Genomic DNA, 20970 nt, shown 5'->3' on the forward strand with positions numbered 1-20970 from the left:
CACACAAACTCTGCACTCTCAGAATTTTTCCTTTGAAGGCCTCCCACTTACCAATCACATCCTTGTCAGAGAACAGCCTGTCCCAATCCACGCTTTTTAGATCCTTTCTCATTTCTTCAAATTTGGCCTTTTTCTAGTTTAGAACCTCAATCCGAGGACCAGATCTATCTTTATCCATGATCAAGTTGAAACTAATGGCGTTATGATCACTGGAACCAAAGTGTTCCCCTACACGCACTTCCATCACTTGTCCTAACTCACTTCCTACTAGGAGATCTAATATTGCATCCTCTCTAGTTGGTACCTCTATATAATGATGTAGAAAATTTTCCTGAACACATTTTACAAACTCTAACCCATCTAGACCTTTAACAGTATGGGAGTCCCAATCTATATGTGGAAAATTAAAATCCCCTGCTATCACAACTTTATGTTTCCTGCAGTCGTCTGCCACCTCTCTGCAGATTTGCTCCTCCAATTCTCGCTGACTATTGGGTGGTCTATCATACAACCCCATTAATGTGGTCATACCTTTCCTGGCATTGAAACAGACACACCTCAGAAGATTATTACCACCACACACAACCCTTCTATCTGTGATTTTGCATGAACTATCATCGTTTATTTTCACCCCCGCTCCACTAACTGCTCTGGCACTCTGGTTCCCATCCCCCTGCAAATCTAGTCTAAACCCTCCCCACTAACACTAGCGAACCTCCCTGCAAGGAAATTGGTCCCCTTGTAGGTGTCGTTTAGTAATTTGGTTCCTTGGTTTCGCTTGTCTCCCTGGCGATTCAAATATTTTCAATGACTTTGTCAATCAGCCCTGCCACCTTGGGTGGCACGGTGGCACAGTGGTTAGCACTGCTGCCTCGCAACGCCAGGGACCCAGGTTTGATTCCTGGCTTGGATCAGTGAATGTATGGAATTTGCATGTTCTCCCCGTGTCTGCATGGGTTTCCTCCGGGCGCTCCGGTTTCCTCCCACAGTCCGAAAGACGTGCTGGTTAGGGTGCATTGGCCATACTAAGTGCTCCCTCAATGTACCCGAACAGGCGGCGGAGTGTGGTGGCTAGAGGATTTTCATAGTAACTTCACTGCAGTGTTAATGTAAGCCTCCTTAAAGAACAAAGACAATTACAGCACAGGAACAGGCCCTTTGGCCCTCCAAGCCTGTGTGACACTAATAAAAAACTATAAACTTTCAACTAAATTTCAACAACTTGTACATATATACCCCCAGGACACACTGTTTCTGGACCTGTTTTAGAATTGGAGCCTTTATTTTATATTTCCTCTCCTTGTTCTTCCCATTATAAGCAGTATTTCACACTTCTGCCTCGGAACACTTCAAAACATTTCATCGCAGTCAGTGGAAGAAAACATTGGAAAAGGTTTATGACGTTTGATCAATTGACACTGTGCATCTTAAAGCATCATCAAAGGTTCAAATTAGTGATTGAGAATCAACGGCACTCACAGTCCTTGGTGTGTGAAGCACTTGCCCTCGTTTTCCAAACCCTCCACTGCCTCCCCAACCCCCCCCACCCCCACCATCCCGCCACTTAATGTCCTTCAGCTCCTCCTCCCTCTCCGAGATCCCTGTGTTCCTCTCATTCCCACCTCCCCAGTTTTCAGCGCTCCACCATTGCTCCCTGGGCCCTAACACCTGGAACTCCCAGCCTCACCCTCTACAACCCGCTCTACTCCCTGAAGAACATAATAGGAGCAGGAGTAGGCCATCCAGCCCCTCGAGCCTGCCCCACCATTCAATAAGATCATGGCTGATCTGATAGTGGATCAGTTCCACTCACCCGCCTGCTCCCCATAACCCTTAATCCCCTTATCGATCAGAAATCTATCTACCCGTGCTTTAAACATATTCAACGAGGCAGCCTCCACCACTTCAACAGGCAGAGAATTCCAGAGATTCACCACCCTCTGACAGAAGTAGTTCCTCCTCAACTCTGTTCTAAACTGACCCCTCCCCCGCCCCACTTAAAGACCTCCTTAAAACCTGTCCCTTCGTACCAAGGCTTTAGCCACTTGCCCCAGTATCTCCTTAAACAGCTCAGCGTCAAATTCTGTTTGAATATCTTCCCGTGAAACACCTTTGGGATGCTTTACATTGCTATGTCAATGAAAGTTGTTGTTGTAACTTGGACAAACTTGGTTTGTTCTCACTGGAACGATGGAGGTTAGGGGGAGATCTGATAGAGGTTTACGAGATTGTGAGAGGCATGGACAGAGTGGATAGTCAATTAATCCAGGGTGGAAGAGTCAATTATTAGGAGGTACAGGTTTAAGGTGCGAGGGGCAAGGTTTAAAGGAGTTCATAGAATCCCGACAGTGCAGGAGGCCACTCGGCCCAAAGAGTTTGCACTGACCACAATCCCACCCTGGCCTTATCCTTGAAACCTCACACGTATACCCCACTAATCCCTCTAACATACACATCCCAGGACACTAAGGGGCAATTTAGCATGACCAATCAACTTAACCCGCACATCTTTGGACTGTGGGAGAAAACCGGAGCACCCGGAGGAAACCCACACAGACAGTGACCCAAGCTGGGAATCGAACCCAGGTCCCTGGAGCTGTGAGGCAGCAGTGCTAACCACTGTGCCGCTGTGAGATGTACGAAGCAAGTTTTTTTACACGGAGGGTGGTGGGTGCCTGGAACTCGCTGCCGGGGGGAGTTTGTGGAAGCGGATATGGTAGTGACTTTTAAGGGGTGTCTTGACCAATACATGAACAGGTTGGGTCCCCAGAAGGATAGGGGGTTTTAGTGCATTCGGGCAGCAAGGTCAGTGCAGGCTTGGAGGACCAAATGACCTGTTCCTGTCCTGCAATTTTCTTTGTTCTTTGTATGTTTACACTTCTGTTAAAGATGCCTGTGACTGGGAACTGCCTTTGTGGTGACATTTACGTGAATGATAGCAGAAGAATTCACTGCCCACTGTTCATCCCCGATTAGTACAAGTTCCTCAATCTACTAATGAAAGGCATCAGTCTGACATCAGTATGGCACAGTATTTATTCCAAACAAAGTGACCATCTCCACTAGGACTTTCACTAGATGAAGAAAGACAATCAAATTCACCACTGAATGGATCTGATACAGCAATCTTCCTCGACCAGCCTGATTTGAATTCTGGACAAATGGGGTGGGTTTTGAATGGGTTAAAATTGGCCCAGATATGGATCAAGGAGAAGCCCAGTGATAAGAGGGCTTGGGAAAGGTTTTGACCATCTCCAATTGAACATCCACACTCCAATTTGACAACCGGTCAAATCCAACAGTAGCCGAGAGCTTCCAAAAAGTATAAATATCCATTAAGCAGGTCTTGAAGAATCCAATAAGTTACGCAGACACAGATCACTGGAAAACTGTCTGAATGAATGACTGATAACTAGCTTAAGAAGCCCAGTGATGTGGACCTCCAAGTTCCTAGTCTATGTTCTCAATACAAATTACTGACTACAAATCACAACTGTTAACAGATGCAGCAAATAGGCAGTGTCATGAGTCTAAATCTATTTAGCAAGCAGCAGGACCGTGCATAGTAGATAGTGGATTAACTGTGATATGCAATTGTTCATGGCTTTTTGTCAGAAAGGTGCTGTGGCTTTGTAATGCCATGTCCTTTCTCTGCACCAAATAGGATCACATCTCATCTCAGCTGATGCACAGTCTGTAGCCAAGAGGGTTAGGCCGCAAACTTCTCCCATTCGTCTGCCTTTGTCTGTGTGAAATCAATGAGCAGGAATAGGAATCCTGCGGCGAGTAACTCACCTCCTGACTCCCCAAAGCCTGTCCACCATCTACAAGGAACAAGTCAAGAGTGTGATGGAATACTCCCCATTTTCCTGGATGGGTGTAGCTCCAACAACTCAAAGCATCCAGAACAAAACAGCCCCCCTTAATTGGCACCCCATCCACCACATTTAATACTAATTACCTCCACCACCAATGCACAGTAGCAACAGTGTAGACCATCTACAAGATGCACCGCAAGAACTCACCGAGACTCCTTACGCAACATCTTTCAAATTCATGACCACCTCCATCTAGAAGGACAGCAGATGCATAGGAACACCACCACCTGCAGGTTCCCCTCCAAGTTACACTTACATTGGCCATTCCTTCACTGTTGCTGGGTCAAAATCCCTCACTAACAGCATCGTGGGTGTATATACAGTTGAACTGTACACCGCTACCTTCTCGAGGGCAATTAGACTTGGGTAATAAACGCCAGCCTAGTCAGTGGCACTTAACACCTTGTGAATGAATAAATAAACTAGAGGAGATTTACTGGAGATGTGATGGTTCTTCCTCTAATTCAACCTGGAGGGGGAGAATTTTGGCTTCTGCTCTGGATTTTCCCCAGAGTGCTGTGGTTACGTTTGGTATGAGGTTCAGAAGATGCCCATAAGCCCATGTCCAGCCAGCCTGCTTCACCATGCAATGCACGCTTTAAGGCAAAGTCAGCTACACTCATATTTCAGACCACATAAGGGCAACCACTCACCAGAAAAGCTGAACTTGAATGAACTACGATGCATTGTTACTTAGGTGCTGTTTACTAGCTTTTGTATATATTCTACCCACCGGTGTTATTAGTCTCTGAGTTACACAAACTTGCTAAAAGACAAAAGAGGAGCCTTAGAGCCGACTCAAATAAGTGCGCACTTCATAATCGCACACGGCTCCTGCGGAAGCTGCTAGTATGGCTTTGCAGTTCTTGTGTGGTGAGTATTGCGGTAGCCAAAGGTAGATATGAAGAATGGGATAATTTTCTATTGAAAGAGTGCACTGTCAACTGCAAACTTTCCCATGCTTATGTACTGTGTTGAGAAGCAGACTTAAACCTCTTTGAACACTTCCCAACAATGACTTAAGTCTACCAATCTGTCAAAGCCATCTGTAGCCCATTCACCTTGACCAGTTCCAATGGAGAAACCTAACCCAATGTGTCTTAACCTCATCCTCAGGGCAGTCGCCCCTGCCCCATCGATTGTAGAAGTTCCAGACATCCTTGTGGACTTCCTCTAGATGTGTAACCAGCAACTCTGCACTGTGCATTGGGAAAGAACTGCCCATAATGTCACACCAAGGAGCCTTCCACCTCATCAATGGATTAGACTCAAACCTGGTCCGCAGAAATGGAGCGACGATGTCTATGATTTAGTGTGCAGCTCATTCCCGTACGGAAAGTGAGCAGTTACTAGGTGAGCCACCCACCTTTATTTTCAGATGCTTCTACTCGAGGTGGGCGCCAGACAAATTCCCCTGGCCCACTTTCAGTGCATATTTGGTGTTTGGTTTTTTTTTTGTTTTGTCGAACCACAGACTGATGGTGCCACAAAGCAAAAGGATGTCGTAAGTTTGAGGAGGCGGCATTGGGTCACTGAGCAGTGACACCTCTGTGCAAAGTACTGGGGTCCATCAAAAAAATATATCCTCTACACTAAATCTGAAGTGGTGAAGGCTCCTAAAGGTGGGTGTCTTCTTCAAAGCTGTCGGGCTCTTGACCCTTTGACCCCTTGGTGATGAGTGCGTTCCAGCGTCCGGAACATTCCATCGCGTCGCCGTTCACGCTGGGCTTCTTCTCCTGCATCTCCGATGTGCTGTCTATGGTTATGTCCAAGGTGGGATTATCATGACATCCATTCTCCACAAAGTGGAGTTCCTCGCCGTGGGACTGGTGGGAAGAAAAGCAGATCATCGACATGGGTAAGAATAAGGGGTGAAGCGCTCAAAGTTAACAGTAAAATTATCTGAAACACATTTTACATCTTTTTACTCCCTCCTCTCCTAATCCTTTCCCTTTCTCCAATCCCGGAGATCCTGGCTGCACTGAGGGAAAGGACTCAGTCGCGGGGGTTGGAGGGATTGCAAGCAGTCCTTCCAGAGAACTTCAATAGATCCCAGAGCCAGGTAGCTCCCAAGGTGGGTAAGATGAATATAGAGGGATATGGGCCAAACGCAGGCAATTGGGACTAGCCTAGTGGTTTTAAAAAAAAGACGGGGGCATGGACAAGTTAGAGAGAAGGGCCTGTTTCCACGCTGTAAATCTCTATGACTCTAAGGTGTGATTCCATGCGGACAAGGTGCAGAACTGGCACATTCTCCCAGTGTCTACATGGGTTTCCTCCCACAGTCCGAAAGACGTGCTGGTTAGGTGCACTGACTGTGCTAAATTCTCCCTCTGTACCTGAACAGGCATCGGGATGTGGCGGCTAGGGGATTTTCACAGTAACTTCATTGCAGTGTTAATGTAAGCCTACTTGTGACACTAATAAATAAACTTTAAACATAGAAATATACAAGATAGGAGCAGAAGGAGGCCATTTGGCCCTTCAAGCCTGCTCCACCATTCATTACAATCATGGCTGATTGTCCAACTCAATAACCTAATCCTGCTTTTTTTCCCATAACCTTTGATCCCATTCACCCCAAGTGCTATATCCAGCCGCCTCTTGAATACATTCAATGTTTTGGCCTCAACTGCTTCCTGTGGTAATGAACTCCACAGGCTCACCACTCTTTGGGTGAAGAAATGTCTCCTCATCTCCATCCTAAATGGTCTACCCTGAGTCCCCAGACTCTGACCCCTGGTTCCGGACTCCCCACCATTGGGAATATCCTCCCTGCATCTACCCATCTTCCCTGCATCTTCCCTTTCCTCTCTTCCCCCCCCACTGCCAGACATCTAGTCCAACAACAGAAGCAATATGCTATCTTCTGAGCATCATTTAGGGCTTGAAAGCTTGAAGAGGTTAGTTTGGACTGGTCACCCTCAAGCTTTCCCCAAAAGCGGGCTTTGTCACATCTGCTACCATTTACTACCATGAGATTTGGGCACAGTGCTGACCATGTTCTTTAACTTTGGGAGCTGCCTCTGCCAGCAGATGTAGACAAGGCCAGAGACGATGATCACGGCACAGATTGAGCCAATGATGACCAGCACGATGAAGAGCTTCCCGTAATCTCCGCGAGGCTGGCTGGGTCTCCCTTGGCAACCTGTCGCAGACGTGACATTGTGGATTCCAATCTGCAAAGAGACCATCGTTAGGAACAAGAGGAGCCGAATGAAGAGTTATCACAGCTTGGTATGTCTGTCACTCTGCCCAAGACCACGAGTAACTACAAAGGATTGTGAACTAAGCCCAATCCATCACACAAACCAGCCTCCCATCCATTGACTCTGTCTACACTTCCCGCTGCCTTGGCAAAGCAGCCAGGATAATTAAGGACCCCACGCACCCCGGACATTCTCTCTTCCACCTTCTTCCATCGGGAAAAAGATACAAAAGTCTGAGATCACGTACCAACTGACGCAAGAACAGCTTCTTCCCTGCTGCCATTGGACTTCTGAATGGACCTACCTCGCATTAAGTTGATCTTTCTCTACACCCTCGTTATGGCTGTAACACTACATTCTGCACTCTCTCCTTTCCTTCTCTATGAACGGTATGCTTTGTCTGTATAATGCGCAAAAAAAATACTTTTCGCTGTATGTTAATACATGTGACAATAATAAACCAAATCAAATTCAACCCCTTGAGTCTGTACTGCCATCACATACAACATACAGCAGAGTAAATCTATATAACAGGCCATTTGGCCCAACTGGTCTGTACTAGCATTCATGCGCGCATCCCATCCCATTTCACTTAACCCTCTGAAAGCATAATCTTCCATTCCTTTCTCCTTTATATCCTTATCTAATTGTCCCTGAAAAAAATGATGTGATTTGCCTCGGCCGCTCCCCACAGCGGTGAATCCCACATTCCAACCACATTCCTTCCCCCGTTGGGGGTGGTTAAGGATGAGAAGCCATACCTCTTCCAGGTTTTCCTTCATGTCTCCCAGCATCGCGAGGACCTCCTTCGCGGGTATCGTACCTGGATTACCAAAACAAGGATGTGTTATTCCGAACATGAATGTTACACAGAATCACACACACAACACACAAACAGGCCATTCAGCCCACCTGGTCCATGCTGGCCACAATCATTAGCTCAGCAAACCCATCTGCTCTTTGATAACTCAATCTCTTCTACTGGATCTTGATTAAACACATATGGGTAATCTTTTGAACAGTCATGTCTTGAGCTAGTTGGGCGATCTCGAAGACTAGTGCCTTTGGAGAGGGGGTACAGGAGACGGAGGTTTGTGGTGAAGAATCCCTCTGCAAGGCTGCTGTCTTACCCAGATGCACCATAGAAAGCATTCTTTGTCATTGTATCACAGCTCGGTATGGGCTCCTGCTCTGCCCAAGACCGCAAGTAACTACAAAGGGTCATGAACAAAGCCCAGTCCATCACTCGAACCATCCTCCCAACCATTGACTCTGACTCCACCTTCTGCTGCCTTGGAAAAGCAGCCGGCATAATTAAGGACCCCACACACCCCAGACATTCTCTCTTCCACCTTCTTCCATCAGGAAAAAGATACAAAAGTCTTAAGTTATGTACCACACCAACTCAAGAACAGTTTCTTCCCTGCTGCTGTCAGACTTTTGAATGGACCTACCTCGCATCAAGTTGATCTTTCTCTACACCCTCGCTGTGACTGTAACACTACATTCTGCACTCTTTCCTTTCCTTCCCTATGAACGGTATGCTTTGTCTGTGTAGCACGCAAGAAACAATGCTTTTCACTGTGTGTTAATACATGTGACAAAAATAAATCAAATCAAAGATGGGCAGTGAGGGCTTCTGGGCCTGTCTGGAGCATTAACGTCCTTCCTGGCCTCCACACACCTGAAATGGACCTGGGTTCGATTCCCGGCTTGGATCGCTGTCCGTGTGGAGTTTGCACATTCTCCTCTGCGCAGGTTTCCTCCGGGTGCTCCGGTTTCCTCCCACAGTTCAAAGATGTGCAGGTTAGACTGATTGACTATGCTAAAATTGCCCCTTAGTGCCCGAGATGTGTAGGTTAGAGGGATTAGTGGGTGTAATATGTAGGGACATGGGGGTAGGGCCTGGGTGGGAATGTGTTCGGTGCAGACTCGATGGGCCGAAGGGCCTCTTTCTGCACTGTAGGGTTTCTATGATCTAAATGGCTCCCAGGACTCTGCCGAAGGGTCGTCCAGACTTGACACGTTGGCTCCGCTCTCCTTCCACAGGCGCTGTCAGACCTGCTGAGATTTTCCAGCATTTTCTGTTATTGATTCAGGTTCCAGCTTCCGCAGTATTTTCCCTTTATTTGGAAGGCACTGCCTGATTAGGGTGATGGATACGGGATATGATTCAAAGGAGAGATGGATAAATACTTGAAGGAAACAGGGAGAGAGAGAGAGAGACAGAGAAAGAGCCAGGGAATGGGACTAACAGGAAAGGGCTGGCATAGTCTCGATGGGCCAAATGTCCTGTCCCTATCAATCAATGGTGTTGATCGCGTGCCCGGGTAATCACCTCGATCGCTTGCCAGCATCATCAGGAGATGTTTGTCGTCCTCGCTGGGTTTGCTCAGTGATATTAGCCATGAGCCAGCGGGGGTGCTCAGTTTCCTGGAGAAAGATCCGGCCACCAACCCCAGCAGCTCTGATCCTTTTCGAGACCGAAACACTTCCTGGAACACACCGGAGAAAATCAGCGTTAATCTTCGGTCCCCTTGGACAAAGCTGCATTTGTATAGCGCCTTGCAAAGAGAAAAGCTTCGAAAGGGACGTCACGGAGACCAGGGAGAGCGGAGGCCAATGTTTTTTAAAAAAAAACATACATTTTGTGATGTGTATCTATTTTGGGGGTTTGGGGTGCGCACTGCCCCGTTAAGAGTGTGGGTCACGTGACCCTTGGCCGTGTCATCGTGACCCCGAAGCTGTGGCCTCAGAGACAAGAGCGCTCCCAGCTGAGCCACCAGGGAGAGGTGATGGTGAGGACAATTTTCAGTCAAAGAGCAGAGTCTTAAACAAGGAAAAGGGGAGACGGCGGGGTTTCGGGAAGTCAAGAGTCGAGGTCTAGACGCTTGAAGAAACATTTGGCGATGGAGGGTGTGTAGGAGGCAGAGTCAGAGGCACAGAGAGTTTGCGAAAATTAAGGGATTGAAGGGACTGGAGGAGCATCTAATTTTGCACATAACGTCTCTGTGAACTGCGGGGGGATGATTTATTCCTTGTTTAAGACTCTGCTCACAGGTTTGGGGTCACGATGACACAGTGGGCTCACCCCAAAGGTCACATGACCCACACGCTTTAACGGGGAAGTACGCACTCCAAAATAGCTCCTTATTACATTAAAGGCACCATAAAGCTTTTCACAGCAACTTCATTGCAGTGTTAATGTCAGCCTACTCATGGTATTGAGAAACTTAAGCTTAAGTTGTTGTTGTTGTTGTGGTGCAGCCACATTGCAATATGGTTGAAGACCTGCTGGTGGCGCTGCAAATCAACATGACTGTTAATGTCAATGCTGCCGCCCCCGTTGGTGATTATTGGGACTGCAGCTCATTTGCAACAACAACTGATATTTATAGCGCCTTAGCATAACAAATCATCTCAGTCACTTCACAAGACCTTTATAGAATGAGGCACGTGGGGAGGTGTGGGGTCAGGCAGGCTTGTTCAAAGAGGTGGATTTCCAGGGGGTCTTCCCAGGTGGAGGAGTGTCGCCCTTGGCGAGCCTTCAGCCTCACACCAGCCCCCCCACCAACTCCCCAACAATCAACTTTAGACCAAGAATATTTTGCGTAAGTATGGATACAAAGTCTGCATTTATAATTACAGATTTATTTTACATGAAGAATATTGCAACAAGGGTTGCACGCTCTCATTGTCGACACTGTTCGCAGTCTGTACTGGACAAAATGCAGATTACAATGCGTGATATGATGCACATTATGCAACGGTGTGTGTTCCAGCAACAATTTTATGTACAATTTACACAACTCTTACAGAGCGGATTAGGTTTAAATACGGTTTTTGATTCGCTCAGGAGATGCTGGCATTGGGTCAGCATTTATTACCCATCCCTAACTGTGCTTGAACTCAGGGTGGGATTTTATGACCTCGCTCGATCCGAAACCATAAAATCCCATTTAAGGTCAATGGACTTGCCCACGCTCCGCCCCTCTCCCGCTCTGATTTCCGGGGCGGGTGGGGAGGTAAAATTCCAGCCTGAAGGCCTTGCTCAACCATCTCAGAAGCGGTTAAGAGTCAACCGCATTGCTGTGGTTCTGGAGTCACATGTAGGCCAGACCAGGTAAGGACGGCAGATTTCATTCCCTAAAGGACATTAGTGAACCAGATGGGTTTTTCCAACATTAGACTCCAAGTTCCAGATTTTACTGAATTCCAATTTCACCATCCGCCATGGTGGGATTCGAACCTGGATCTCTGGTGCATTACACTGTGTCTCTGGATTACTAACCCAGTGACAATATCATTACACCACTGCTTCTCATCATCTTGAAGTTTATTTATTAGTGTCACAAGTGTCATTAGTGTAGACTTACATTAACACTGCAATGAAGTTACTGTGAAAATCCCTTAGTCGCCACACTCCGGCACCTGTTCGGGTACACTGAGGGAGAATTTAGCACGGCCAATCCACCTAACCAGCACATCTTTCGGACAGTGGGAGGAAACCGGAGCACCCAGAGGAACATGGGGAGAACGTGCGGACTCTGCACAGACAGTGACCCAAACCAGGAATCGAACCCAGGTCCCTGGCGCTGTGAAGCAGCAGTGCTAACCCACTGTGCCACCTGGTTTGCAGCTTTGGAATAGTCATTCAGAGGTACAGATTTGTAAATCTGTAACATAAATAGGAAGAGGAAGATTGGGAGAGACTGCTGTGTAAATCCATGGAAATCCGTGTCAGTATATGGGGACGTGTACATGTAGATTTTGACCTTTCATTCCCATTGCTGAAGTCTGTTTATTTACTTATGTAGTCCCCATGAATAGTTCATTCAGAATTTTGCTTCACCAGCCAAACTTTCTGCTCCTGGTGACTGCCTAGCGATGATACCAGCCCTGGGTGTAGGATGGGAACGCCAAAGCTTGGGACCCAGGATGGGCAAGCAATTAAAATTACATCTGCACAAGAGGCCAGGGTGAAGCAGGATGATGGTAACACACCGAACTCCCCAATAATTAAACTAAAACTGGTAAAAGAACTCAGGGAGTCAGACTTCAGATATCAGTGGTATGTACACTAAAGATGAAGAGTAAACATTGTTTTGGGCGCTGAAAGACTAGAACCTCAGAATGTTGAGTAGTTAGATCGTTAAATTCGATATCCAGTGTTATTTAATCAACAACTTTCAAAAAAACCTCCCTAAACCCTTTTTTTTGACAAGTTCAATATTTATCCCTCAAACAATCCTTTATTAGTTTTAGAGGACGTGGGTGTTACTGGGTGGACCAGCGTTTATTGCCCATCCCCAACTGCCCTCTGTTTGACAGTCAGCCACATTGCCGTGGCTCGGGAGTCACATGTGGGCCAGACCAGGTAAGGATGGCAGATTTCCTTCGCCAAAGGGCATTAATAAACCAGACGGGTTTTTACAACATTGGCGTTTTGGTTACAGATACTTATTTGCCAGGGTGGAATTTGAACCAAAGTCCCCAGGGCGTGACCCCGGTTTCTGGATTACTAGTCCAATGACGATACTGCTACACCACCCCTTGACTAGGTTTCCAATTCCCTCGGCTCCTTGGCCACCTGTAGAGACTACAAGTTACCCTATGCTCCTGCCACACTGCCAGTCCACATGTCCTGGACTTGTCCTGACTGCCTCATAGATAAGTTGCACTCTGAGCTGTTTCAGTGCAATTGTGACAGATATCAGACTGGATTTATTCAATCTTTGCTGCTAGTTACAACGTTGTAGTTCTGCAGTTATCTTTGTAAATCTTCTCTGCACCAATGCCTCTTATACCTGTTTTTAATATGATTGTTCATAGCATTGCAAGCTTGGATTAACCAAGGTGTGCTAACCTTTCCAATTCTATCCCTTTGGAAAGAACCCTCAGTGCTTGTTTTGATTTTATTACAAGTTTATTGCCCATCCCTATTTGCCCTTGGCTAGGGAGGGCAATCGAGAGTCAACCACATTGATTTTGGCTCTGGAGTCACATGTAGGCCAGACCGGGTAAGGATGGCAGATTTCCTTCCCTAAAAGGAACCAGATGGGTTTTTCCCGACAATGGTTTCAGGGCCATCAGTAGATCCTTAATTCCAGATTTTTAATTGGATTTCACCTTCTGCCGTGGTGGGATTCGAACTCGGGTCCTCACAGCCTTACATGAGTCACTAGTCCAGTGACAACACCACTAAGCCACTGCCTCCCTTTAATATCTCTGGAGCATCCAATTTAGCATTTCTCACAACTCTAGGATAAGAACAAAGAACAAAGAACAGTACAGCACAGGAAACAGGCCCTTCGGCCCTCCAAGCCTGTACCGCTCATTGGTCCAACTAGACCATTCGTTTGTATCCCTCCATTCCCAGTCTGCTCGTGTGACTATCCAGGTAAGTCTTAAACGATCCCAGCGTGCCCGCCTCCGCCACCCTACCCGGCAGCGCGTTCCAGGCCTCCACCACCCTCTGTGTGAAAAAAACGTCCCTCTGATGTCGGAGTTATACCTCGCCCCCCTCACCTTGAACTGTGACCCCTCGTGTCCCCATGTTCTTCGCGGCCAACGAAACAGTTGTCACACGAGGTCTGTTTTAACCTAGGGCAGCTCATTCTGAGCAGAACAGACTCAGCAATGAGGCAAGGAGCGGTGAGTCAGTTTTAGTTTTGTGCTTTGAGGGGTGAACGTTGGCCAGGATTTCAGAGAGGAATCCTCCCACGCCCACTTTCTTCAAAATCGTGGCCAGCATCTCCGCAGCGCTCCCTCAGTTCTGCCTCAATTTTGAGTTTCTGGAGTTTGTCTGGACTTCCAAAAAACCCATTCTGCCTCAGAAAGCAAAATGCTGTTTTACGCGTTGCTCTCAGCAAGGCCACTAGAGATCCCCCCACTGTGTTTAAACTTAAAGGAATCTCTAATTACAGGGAGCCCAGTAGCAATAAGGAAGAGATGAGAACGGTAAATTGGATTAAATCGAGGATTTTGTGTTACACGTTTAATACTCACACAGTCAATGTTTTCCGTCATGTTTAGGATAACGTAACTCTTTCCGGCTAACTTGCTCCAGTCTCTGCAGATAACCTGCCGAGGAGAAGCACAAGAACCTTGTGTCAGTTGTAACGGCGTGAGAGTGGGACAGGATGCGAGAGTTGTGTATTCACGAGAGGGGCACAGCTCACAAACAAACCTGTACAAGAGGTCAGAATGCCACTGGACTCAGTCCTGGGACGAGGGGGGGCCCATTCTATGAAGAAAGGTTGAACAGTACACAAGAATGATCCCTGGGATGGAGAGCTTGTCGTATCAGGAACGGTTGAGGACTCTGCGTCGGTACCCGTCGGAGTTTGGAAGGATGAGGGGGGATCTTATTGAAACTTACAGGATACTGCGAGGCCCTGGATAGAGTGGACATGGAGAGGATGTTTCCACTAGTAGAAAAAAACTAGAACCAGAGAGGGCACAACCTCAGGCTAAAGGGACGATCCTTTAAATCAGAGACGAGGAGGAAATTCTCCAACCAGAGAGTGGGGAATCTGTGGAACTCTTTGCCCCAGAAGGCTGTGGAGGCCGGGTCATTGAGTGTCTTTAAGACAGAGATAGATAGGTTCTTGATTGATAAGGGGATTGGGGGTCATGAGGAAAAGGCAGGAGAATGAGGATGGGAAAAATATCAGCCATGATTGAATGGCGGAGCAGACTCGATGGGCCGAGTGGCCTCATTCTGCTCCTCTGTCTTATGGTGTAATGGAGATTAAGTCTCTCACGTGGTTTCAATTCCAGTTCCCCACCCTGCAGGGTATCTGCCAGGTTCGTGGGTTGTAAGATTTCCAATTCATCACACTCGATTACAGATCCGAAAAGGAGTAATTGTAGGGCTATTGGAATAGTGCGGAGGGCAGTGGGTATCAGGGAGGTGGATTTGATAGGGTTAACAAGGGAGATCACATTGAGATATATTAGATGATAAAAGGTATGGATAAAGTAGACGTGGAGCGGATGCTTCCTCTGGTGGGACATTCTAGGACGAGAGGTCAAAGTCTTAGGATAAGGGGCAGCAAATTTAAAACAGAGTTGAGGAGAGACGACTTCTCCCAAAGGGATGGGAATCTCAGGAATTTGCTACCCCAAAGTACGGTGGATACTGGGACAGTGAGTAAGGAGAAGTTGGACAGATTTCTAATTGGGAATGGGTTGAAGGGTTGCGGGAAGAAGGCAGGAAAATGGGGATCAGGAGCACATCAGCCATGATTGAACGGGGGGGGGGGGGGGGGGGGCGGGCTCAACGGGCCGAATGGCCTAATTCCACTCCGATACCTTACGAACTCATAACCCTTGCAAAGGGCTGGGACCAGCACGACGGGCCGAATGGCCTGCTCGCCAGAGTCCCCACGATTCGTTGGTTCAGTCCCAGTGGACAGGAGGCCTTCGAACTGGGTTCCAAACCTGGCCCAGTGTCAGCCAACCCATCACCAGAGCAGGGCTGCCGGTGGTAACTGTGCGGCAGCTCTTCTTCATTACTGCAGCAGTCTGTAACATAGAGAGAGGGAAAAAACACACACAAAAACAAACCCTGCCACCTTAGGAGGACATTGAAGTTATCCGTGGTCCAGTCATAAATAGATCTTTCCGGAAACGAACGCCTCGTTCATTAACCCAAGCGGGGCGCAGATGTAGCCTGGCGTTGCCAACCCTCCTAGATTGCCCCAGAATCACCAGACACAGAGCCCTACAGCGCAGAAGGAGGCCATTTGGCCCATCGAGCCTGCGACGACCACAATCCCACCCAGGCCCGATCCCCACAACCCCACATTTTACCCTGCTAATCCCCTGACGCTAGGGTCAATTTTAGCACGGCCTAACCCGCACATCTTTGGAGCGCGGGGGGGGAAACCGGAGCACCCGGAGGAAACCCATGCAGACACGGGGAGAATGTGCAGGCTCCGCACAGACAGTGACCCGAGGCTGGAATTGAATCCGGGTCCCCGGTGCTGAGGGACAGCAGTGCTAACCCACTGCGCCGTCCCCTCCGGCGGGTGAAGAGTAATTTCCCCGGCATTGCAAAGAAAAGGGGGAGAAATATCTGGGGGTGGGGGCACTTCAGAAAAAGAAAAAAATTTTCATTTGTTTTGAGTGTTCACTAATTATAAAAGAAATAATTGGAGGTTGGGGTTAAAAGGATAGATCAACTGACAGTCAAATATCATTCTTAAACCACAGAGCACCCAGGGAGATTTATTAAGAATCCAGGGGTGGAGGGTTCAGTTTTGCAGAGAGATAGAGAGAGACTGGGGTCACTCCCCTTAGAACAGAAGTTGGCCCACTGGGATTGCACCAACTCTCTGATAGAGCATCTCACCAGCACCCCTCTGCCTTATCCCTGTAACCGTGATGGGGAGATGCCGGCGTTGGACTGGGGTAAACACAGTAAGAGGTCTCACAGCACTGGGTAACTTTAACCTGGTGTTGTGAGGCTTCTTACCGTGTTTATCCCCGTAACCCCGGATATTTACCCCACTGGTCTCCCTAACCTACACATCGCGGGGCACCGAGGCAGAATTCGACACGGCCAATCCGCCGAACCTGCACGTATTTGGACTGCGGGAGGAAACTGGAGTAGCCGGAGGAAACCCACGCAGACACGGGGAGAACATGCAGGGGATGACCCAAGCCGGGAATCGAACCCGGCCCTTTGCGCCGTGAGGCAGCAGTGCCACCCTTTCAAAGAGCCACCACAGGCGCGATGGGCTAAATGGCCTCTATCTGTGCAGTGGGATTCTGTGATGAAAGGTGACGGTTTTGCATTGTATTTATTACCTGTGTGGTGCTCTGGGGTTCCTCCCTGGCTGTGGTGGGTTTGGTACCACTGGAGGTGGGAGCGCTGGAACCCAGCTCCTCCATGTTGGACGTCGCTTCCAGTGAATACAAGCCTTCTGGGTCTGTCACGCTGAAACCCGTCTCCTTCCCGTCGGTGACTGGTAGGCCTTGCGAGGAGGCAACATTCCTGCCCGTGGCGGTCGTAGCCACGGCTCCAGACACCGCCGTACTAGCCGGGAGGAGCTGGGGCGGCGAGGGATAGGAGCTGGTGTGAGAATCAGAGGCATTAAATTCAGCCGGCAGGTCCGTTCCAGGCTCTCGAGCGTCCAGTCCATCCGTCCGGCGGCTGCCCAGGGTCTCCCCGTGCGAGCTGGCCGCGGCAGAGCTGGCGCTCACGAGCACGGCGCTGGTTGGTGACACGGATGGCACTGCCTGCTCCTGCCCGCGGTCTGACAGCCTGGTCTCGGCGCTCGGGGAAACCCACGCCTGTGGCAAGGAAGCGAACGCGCCGAATTCACCGGTTCCAGTTACCGGCACTGAAGTTACCAGAGGAGAACTGGCACCTGAAACGAGATGGGACAACACTTACATTGATTCTCAGAGAGGGGAATCCATACAGCCAGCTGTTGGACAGGCCCAGCCTCCGACATTCTACAATTATAGAACCCCACAGTGCAGAAAGAGGCCCTTCAGCCCATCGAGTCTGTGCTGAACACAATCCCACCCAAGCCCTACCCCCACATCATACCCACTAACCCCTCTAACCTAGGCATCTCAGGGCACTAAGGGGCAATTTCTTAGCATAGCCAATCAACCTAACCCGCACATCTTTGGACTGTGGAAGGAAACCGGAGCACCCGGAGGAAACCCACGCAGACACGAGGAGAATGTGCAAACTCCACACAGACAGCGACCCGAGCCGGGAATCGAACCCAGGACCCTGGAGCTGTGAAGCAGCAGTGCTAACCCACTGTGCTACCGTGCCGCCCTCCCCATTGATTCTCCCCATTAACCTGGAAATGAGACCTCTTCAAACAGAATCACAGAATCCCACATGGTGCAGGAGTGGCCCTTCAGCCCATCGAGTTCACACTGATGCATGAAAGGCCCTGACCTCCCCACCCAATCTCACTTGCTCGCCCATAGCCTTGAAGTTTATTTATCTGTGTCACAAGTAGGCTTACATTAACACCGCAATGAAGTTACTGTGAAAATCCCCTAGTCGCCACCTGTTCGGTTAAGAACATAAGAAATAGGAGGAGGAGTAGGCCATCTAGCCCTTCGAGCCTGCCCCGCCATTCAATAAAATCATGGCTGATCTGTCGTGGCTCAGTTCCACTTTCCCGCCCTCTCCCCATAAACTTTAATCCCCTCTCTTATCAAAAACCCATCAACCCGCGTCTTAAAAATATTTAGCGAGGCAGCCTCCACCACTTCAACGGGCAGAGAATTCCAGAGATTCACCACCCTTTGAGTGAAGAAGTTCCTCCTCAACTCCGTTCTAAACCGCCCCCCCTTTATCTTGAGGCTGTGCCCCCTAGTCCTACTGTCCTTTCTGAGCGGGAAGAGTCTCTCCACCTCTATCCTATCCATCCCATTCATCATCTTGTACGTCTCAATGAGATCTCCCCTCATTCTTCTAAACTCTAACGAGTACAAGCCTAGTTTATTCAGCCTCTCCTCATAGCTCAACCCCCTCAACTCCGGCATCAGCCTAGTAAACCTCCTCTGCACTCCCTCCAAGGCCAAAATATCTTTGCGCAGGTGCGGCGCCCAAAACTGCACACAGTACTCCAGTTGCGGCCTCACCAATGCCCTATACAGCTGCAGCAAGACCTCCCTACTTTTATATTCAATCCCCCTCGCTATGAAGGCCAGCATCCCATTCGCCTTCCTGACCACCTGTTGCACCTGTAGGCTGGGTTTTTGCGACTCGTGCACAAGGACCCCGAGGTCCCTCTGCACCGTCGCCTGCTGCAGTTTAGGACTTATCACGGCCACTGCACCTAACCGGCACGTCTTTCAGACTGTGGGAGGAAACCGGGGCACCCGGAGGAGACCCACGCAGACCCAACCTAACGTATGGGTTAGATTGATTGGCCATGGTAAATTGCCCCATAGCATCACAGGGGGACTCGCAGTGTAAATATGTGGGAATAGGGCCTGGGTGGGATTGTGGTCGGTGCAGACACGATGGGCCGAACGGCCCCCTTCTGCGCTGTAGGGATTCTATGATCTTGGAACACTAACAGCACTGTGGGTGTACCTACACTAGGTGGACAGCAGCGGTTCAGGACAACAACTCACAACCACCTTCGCGAGGATAATTAGAGACGAATAATAAATGCTGGCCTCGCCAGCAATGCTCATGGTTCAAATAAAATCTCGACAAAACTACTTAAGGAGAATTCTGAGGATCAAGGAAACCAATTCCTTAAGCCCTAATTGGTCACACAGAGGTCCCAGTATATAAATGTAGGTCAGTTGACTGGGCAGTTCAATGCTTTTCTTTGATTACAGCATCTATTTGTTATGTTAAACACAGGGGCTTGGGTAAAGATTAGATTCCAGCCAGGATTTTTTTTCTAAGTAGCTTATCTGAGCGTCGCACAGAAACAGAAAGTCAGAATAACATCGCCCTCCGTCACTAGAAAGAGAAATTCCCAGAAAGAACTCAATCCAAGGAATCTTCAGCCTCAAACAGGAACATTTCTGTGAGCTCGAAAGGAAAGCAAAACCTGGAACCCCATCTCATACATCGAAGAACACCCTCCCCTGAAGGCCAGATCTCAGGCTAGGGAATACTACTTAGCACAGGACGTGGCGCACTATATAACAGCCTGCCCCTCACCTAGAAACAGCCAATGATGTGGAGATGCCAGCGTTGGACTGGGGTGGGCACAGTAAGAAGTCTCACAACACCAGGTTAAAGTCCGACAGGTTTATCCGGAATCACGAGCTTTCGGAGCGCTGCTCTTTCACTGGGTGAATGAAAAAGCAGTGCTCCAAAAGCTTATGATTTCAAATAAACCTGTTGGACTTTAATCAGGTGTTAAGAGACTTTTTATTAGTGTCAGAAGTAGACTTCCATTAATGCCACAATGGAGTTACTGTGAAAATCCTCTAATCGCCACACTCTGGCGCCTACACTGAGGGAGAATTTAGCACGGTCAATGCACCTAACCAGCACATCTTTTGGACTGTGGGAGGAAACCGGAGCACACGGAGGAAACCCATGCAGACACGGGGAGAAGGTGCAGACTCCACACAGACAGGGACCCAAGCCAGGAATTGAACCTGGATCCCTGGTGCTGTGAGGCACCAGTGCTAACCACTGTGCCACCGTGCCACCCTTTCTATTGAGAAGGAAAACCCTTCTGGAAAAACCCTCTCATTCAGGCCTTCAAAATCCACCTGGACAAATCAATGGGAATTATTGGATATGACAAACAAATACCTGGTCTCCAACCCAACAACTGCCTGGTTTCAGCCTTCCAAGCAGAGGGTGGTGCACCCTCAGCAAGTTCAGGACCATCCATGGCCTCCTACTTGGCCAACCTCCACAGATGGGGCATTAGTGCCAGTGCCCTACGTGGGAGAGAGCAAACTCTACACCACATCCCAGAAGAATGCCCAATCCACAGACTCAGCAGAGGCCCATCAGCACTCAACTCAACTGGAAGAAAGCCCCTCCCTGTAATACTGAGGTTACTAACAGACAAACCTGCAGGAAGGCTTCGCTCTCCATGTACCTCAGGACTCCAGGATGACCCAGAGGGAGGGCTGTTCAATTCTTCTTGAGAATGCAACCCCGCCAGTGATGTTCCGGTCACTGATCTGTCGGCCATTTCTTCCTCTGACCACAATTCATCTGTTTCCACTTCTGCTGATGTCAGCTCCAGGTTAGACATCGTGGCGAGGTCCCTCCCGGGAGGAGCAGCCGTGAACACATCAGTCACTGTATCTCCAGCCATCGCAAGAGCAAAGCAGAATGAACCTAAACAAAAAACTGGGGTAAAATTCAACAAAATCAGCATCGGTTTACAAATCACAACAAACCACAGGCA

General features: G+C 48.7%; 1 protein-coding gene across 1 annotated transcript in view; it reads right to left on the minus strand.

The window, feature by feature from the left end:
• Positions 1-1992: 1992 nt before the first annotated feature.
• podxl2 (podocalyxin-like 2) overlaps positions 1993-20970 on the minus strand; it is a 46166-nt gene continuing 27188 nt past the window's right edge. The window contains exons 2-8 of the mRNA XM_080218645.1: positions 20628-20912; positions 16904-17466; positions 14096-14170; positions 9426-9582; positions 7849-7910; positions 6878-7057; positions 1993-5704 (exon numbers count right to left, since the gene is read on the minus strand). Of these exons, the coding sequence (XP_080074771.1) occupies positions 5495-5704; positions 6878-7057; positions 7849-7910; positions 9426-9582; positions 14096-14170; positions 16904-17466; positions 20628-20912 (1532 nt within the window). The 3' untranslated portion in view covers positions 1993-5494. The remainder of the gene's footprint in view (positions 5705-6877; positions 7058-7848; positions 7911-9425; positions 9583-14095; positions 14171-16903; positions 17467-20627; positions 20913-20970) is intronic.

This window comes from Carcharhinus amblyrhynchos, chromosome 3 (assembly GCF_965287045.1).
Source record: "Carcharhinus amblyrhynchos chromosome 3, sCarAmb.v2.hapA, whole genome shotgun sequence".
NCBI classification, from domain to species: Eukaryota; Metazoa; Chordata; class Chondrichthyes; order Carcharhiniformes; family Carcharhinidae; genus Carcharhinus; species Carcharhinus amblyrhynchos.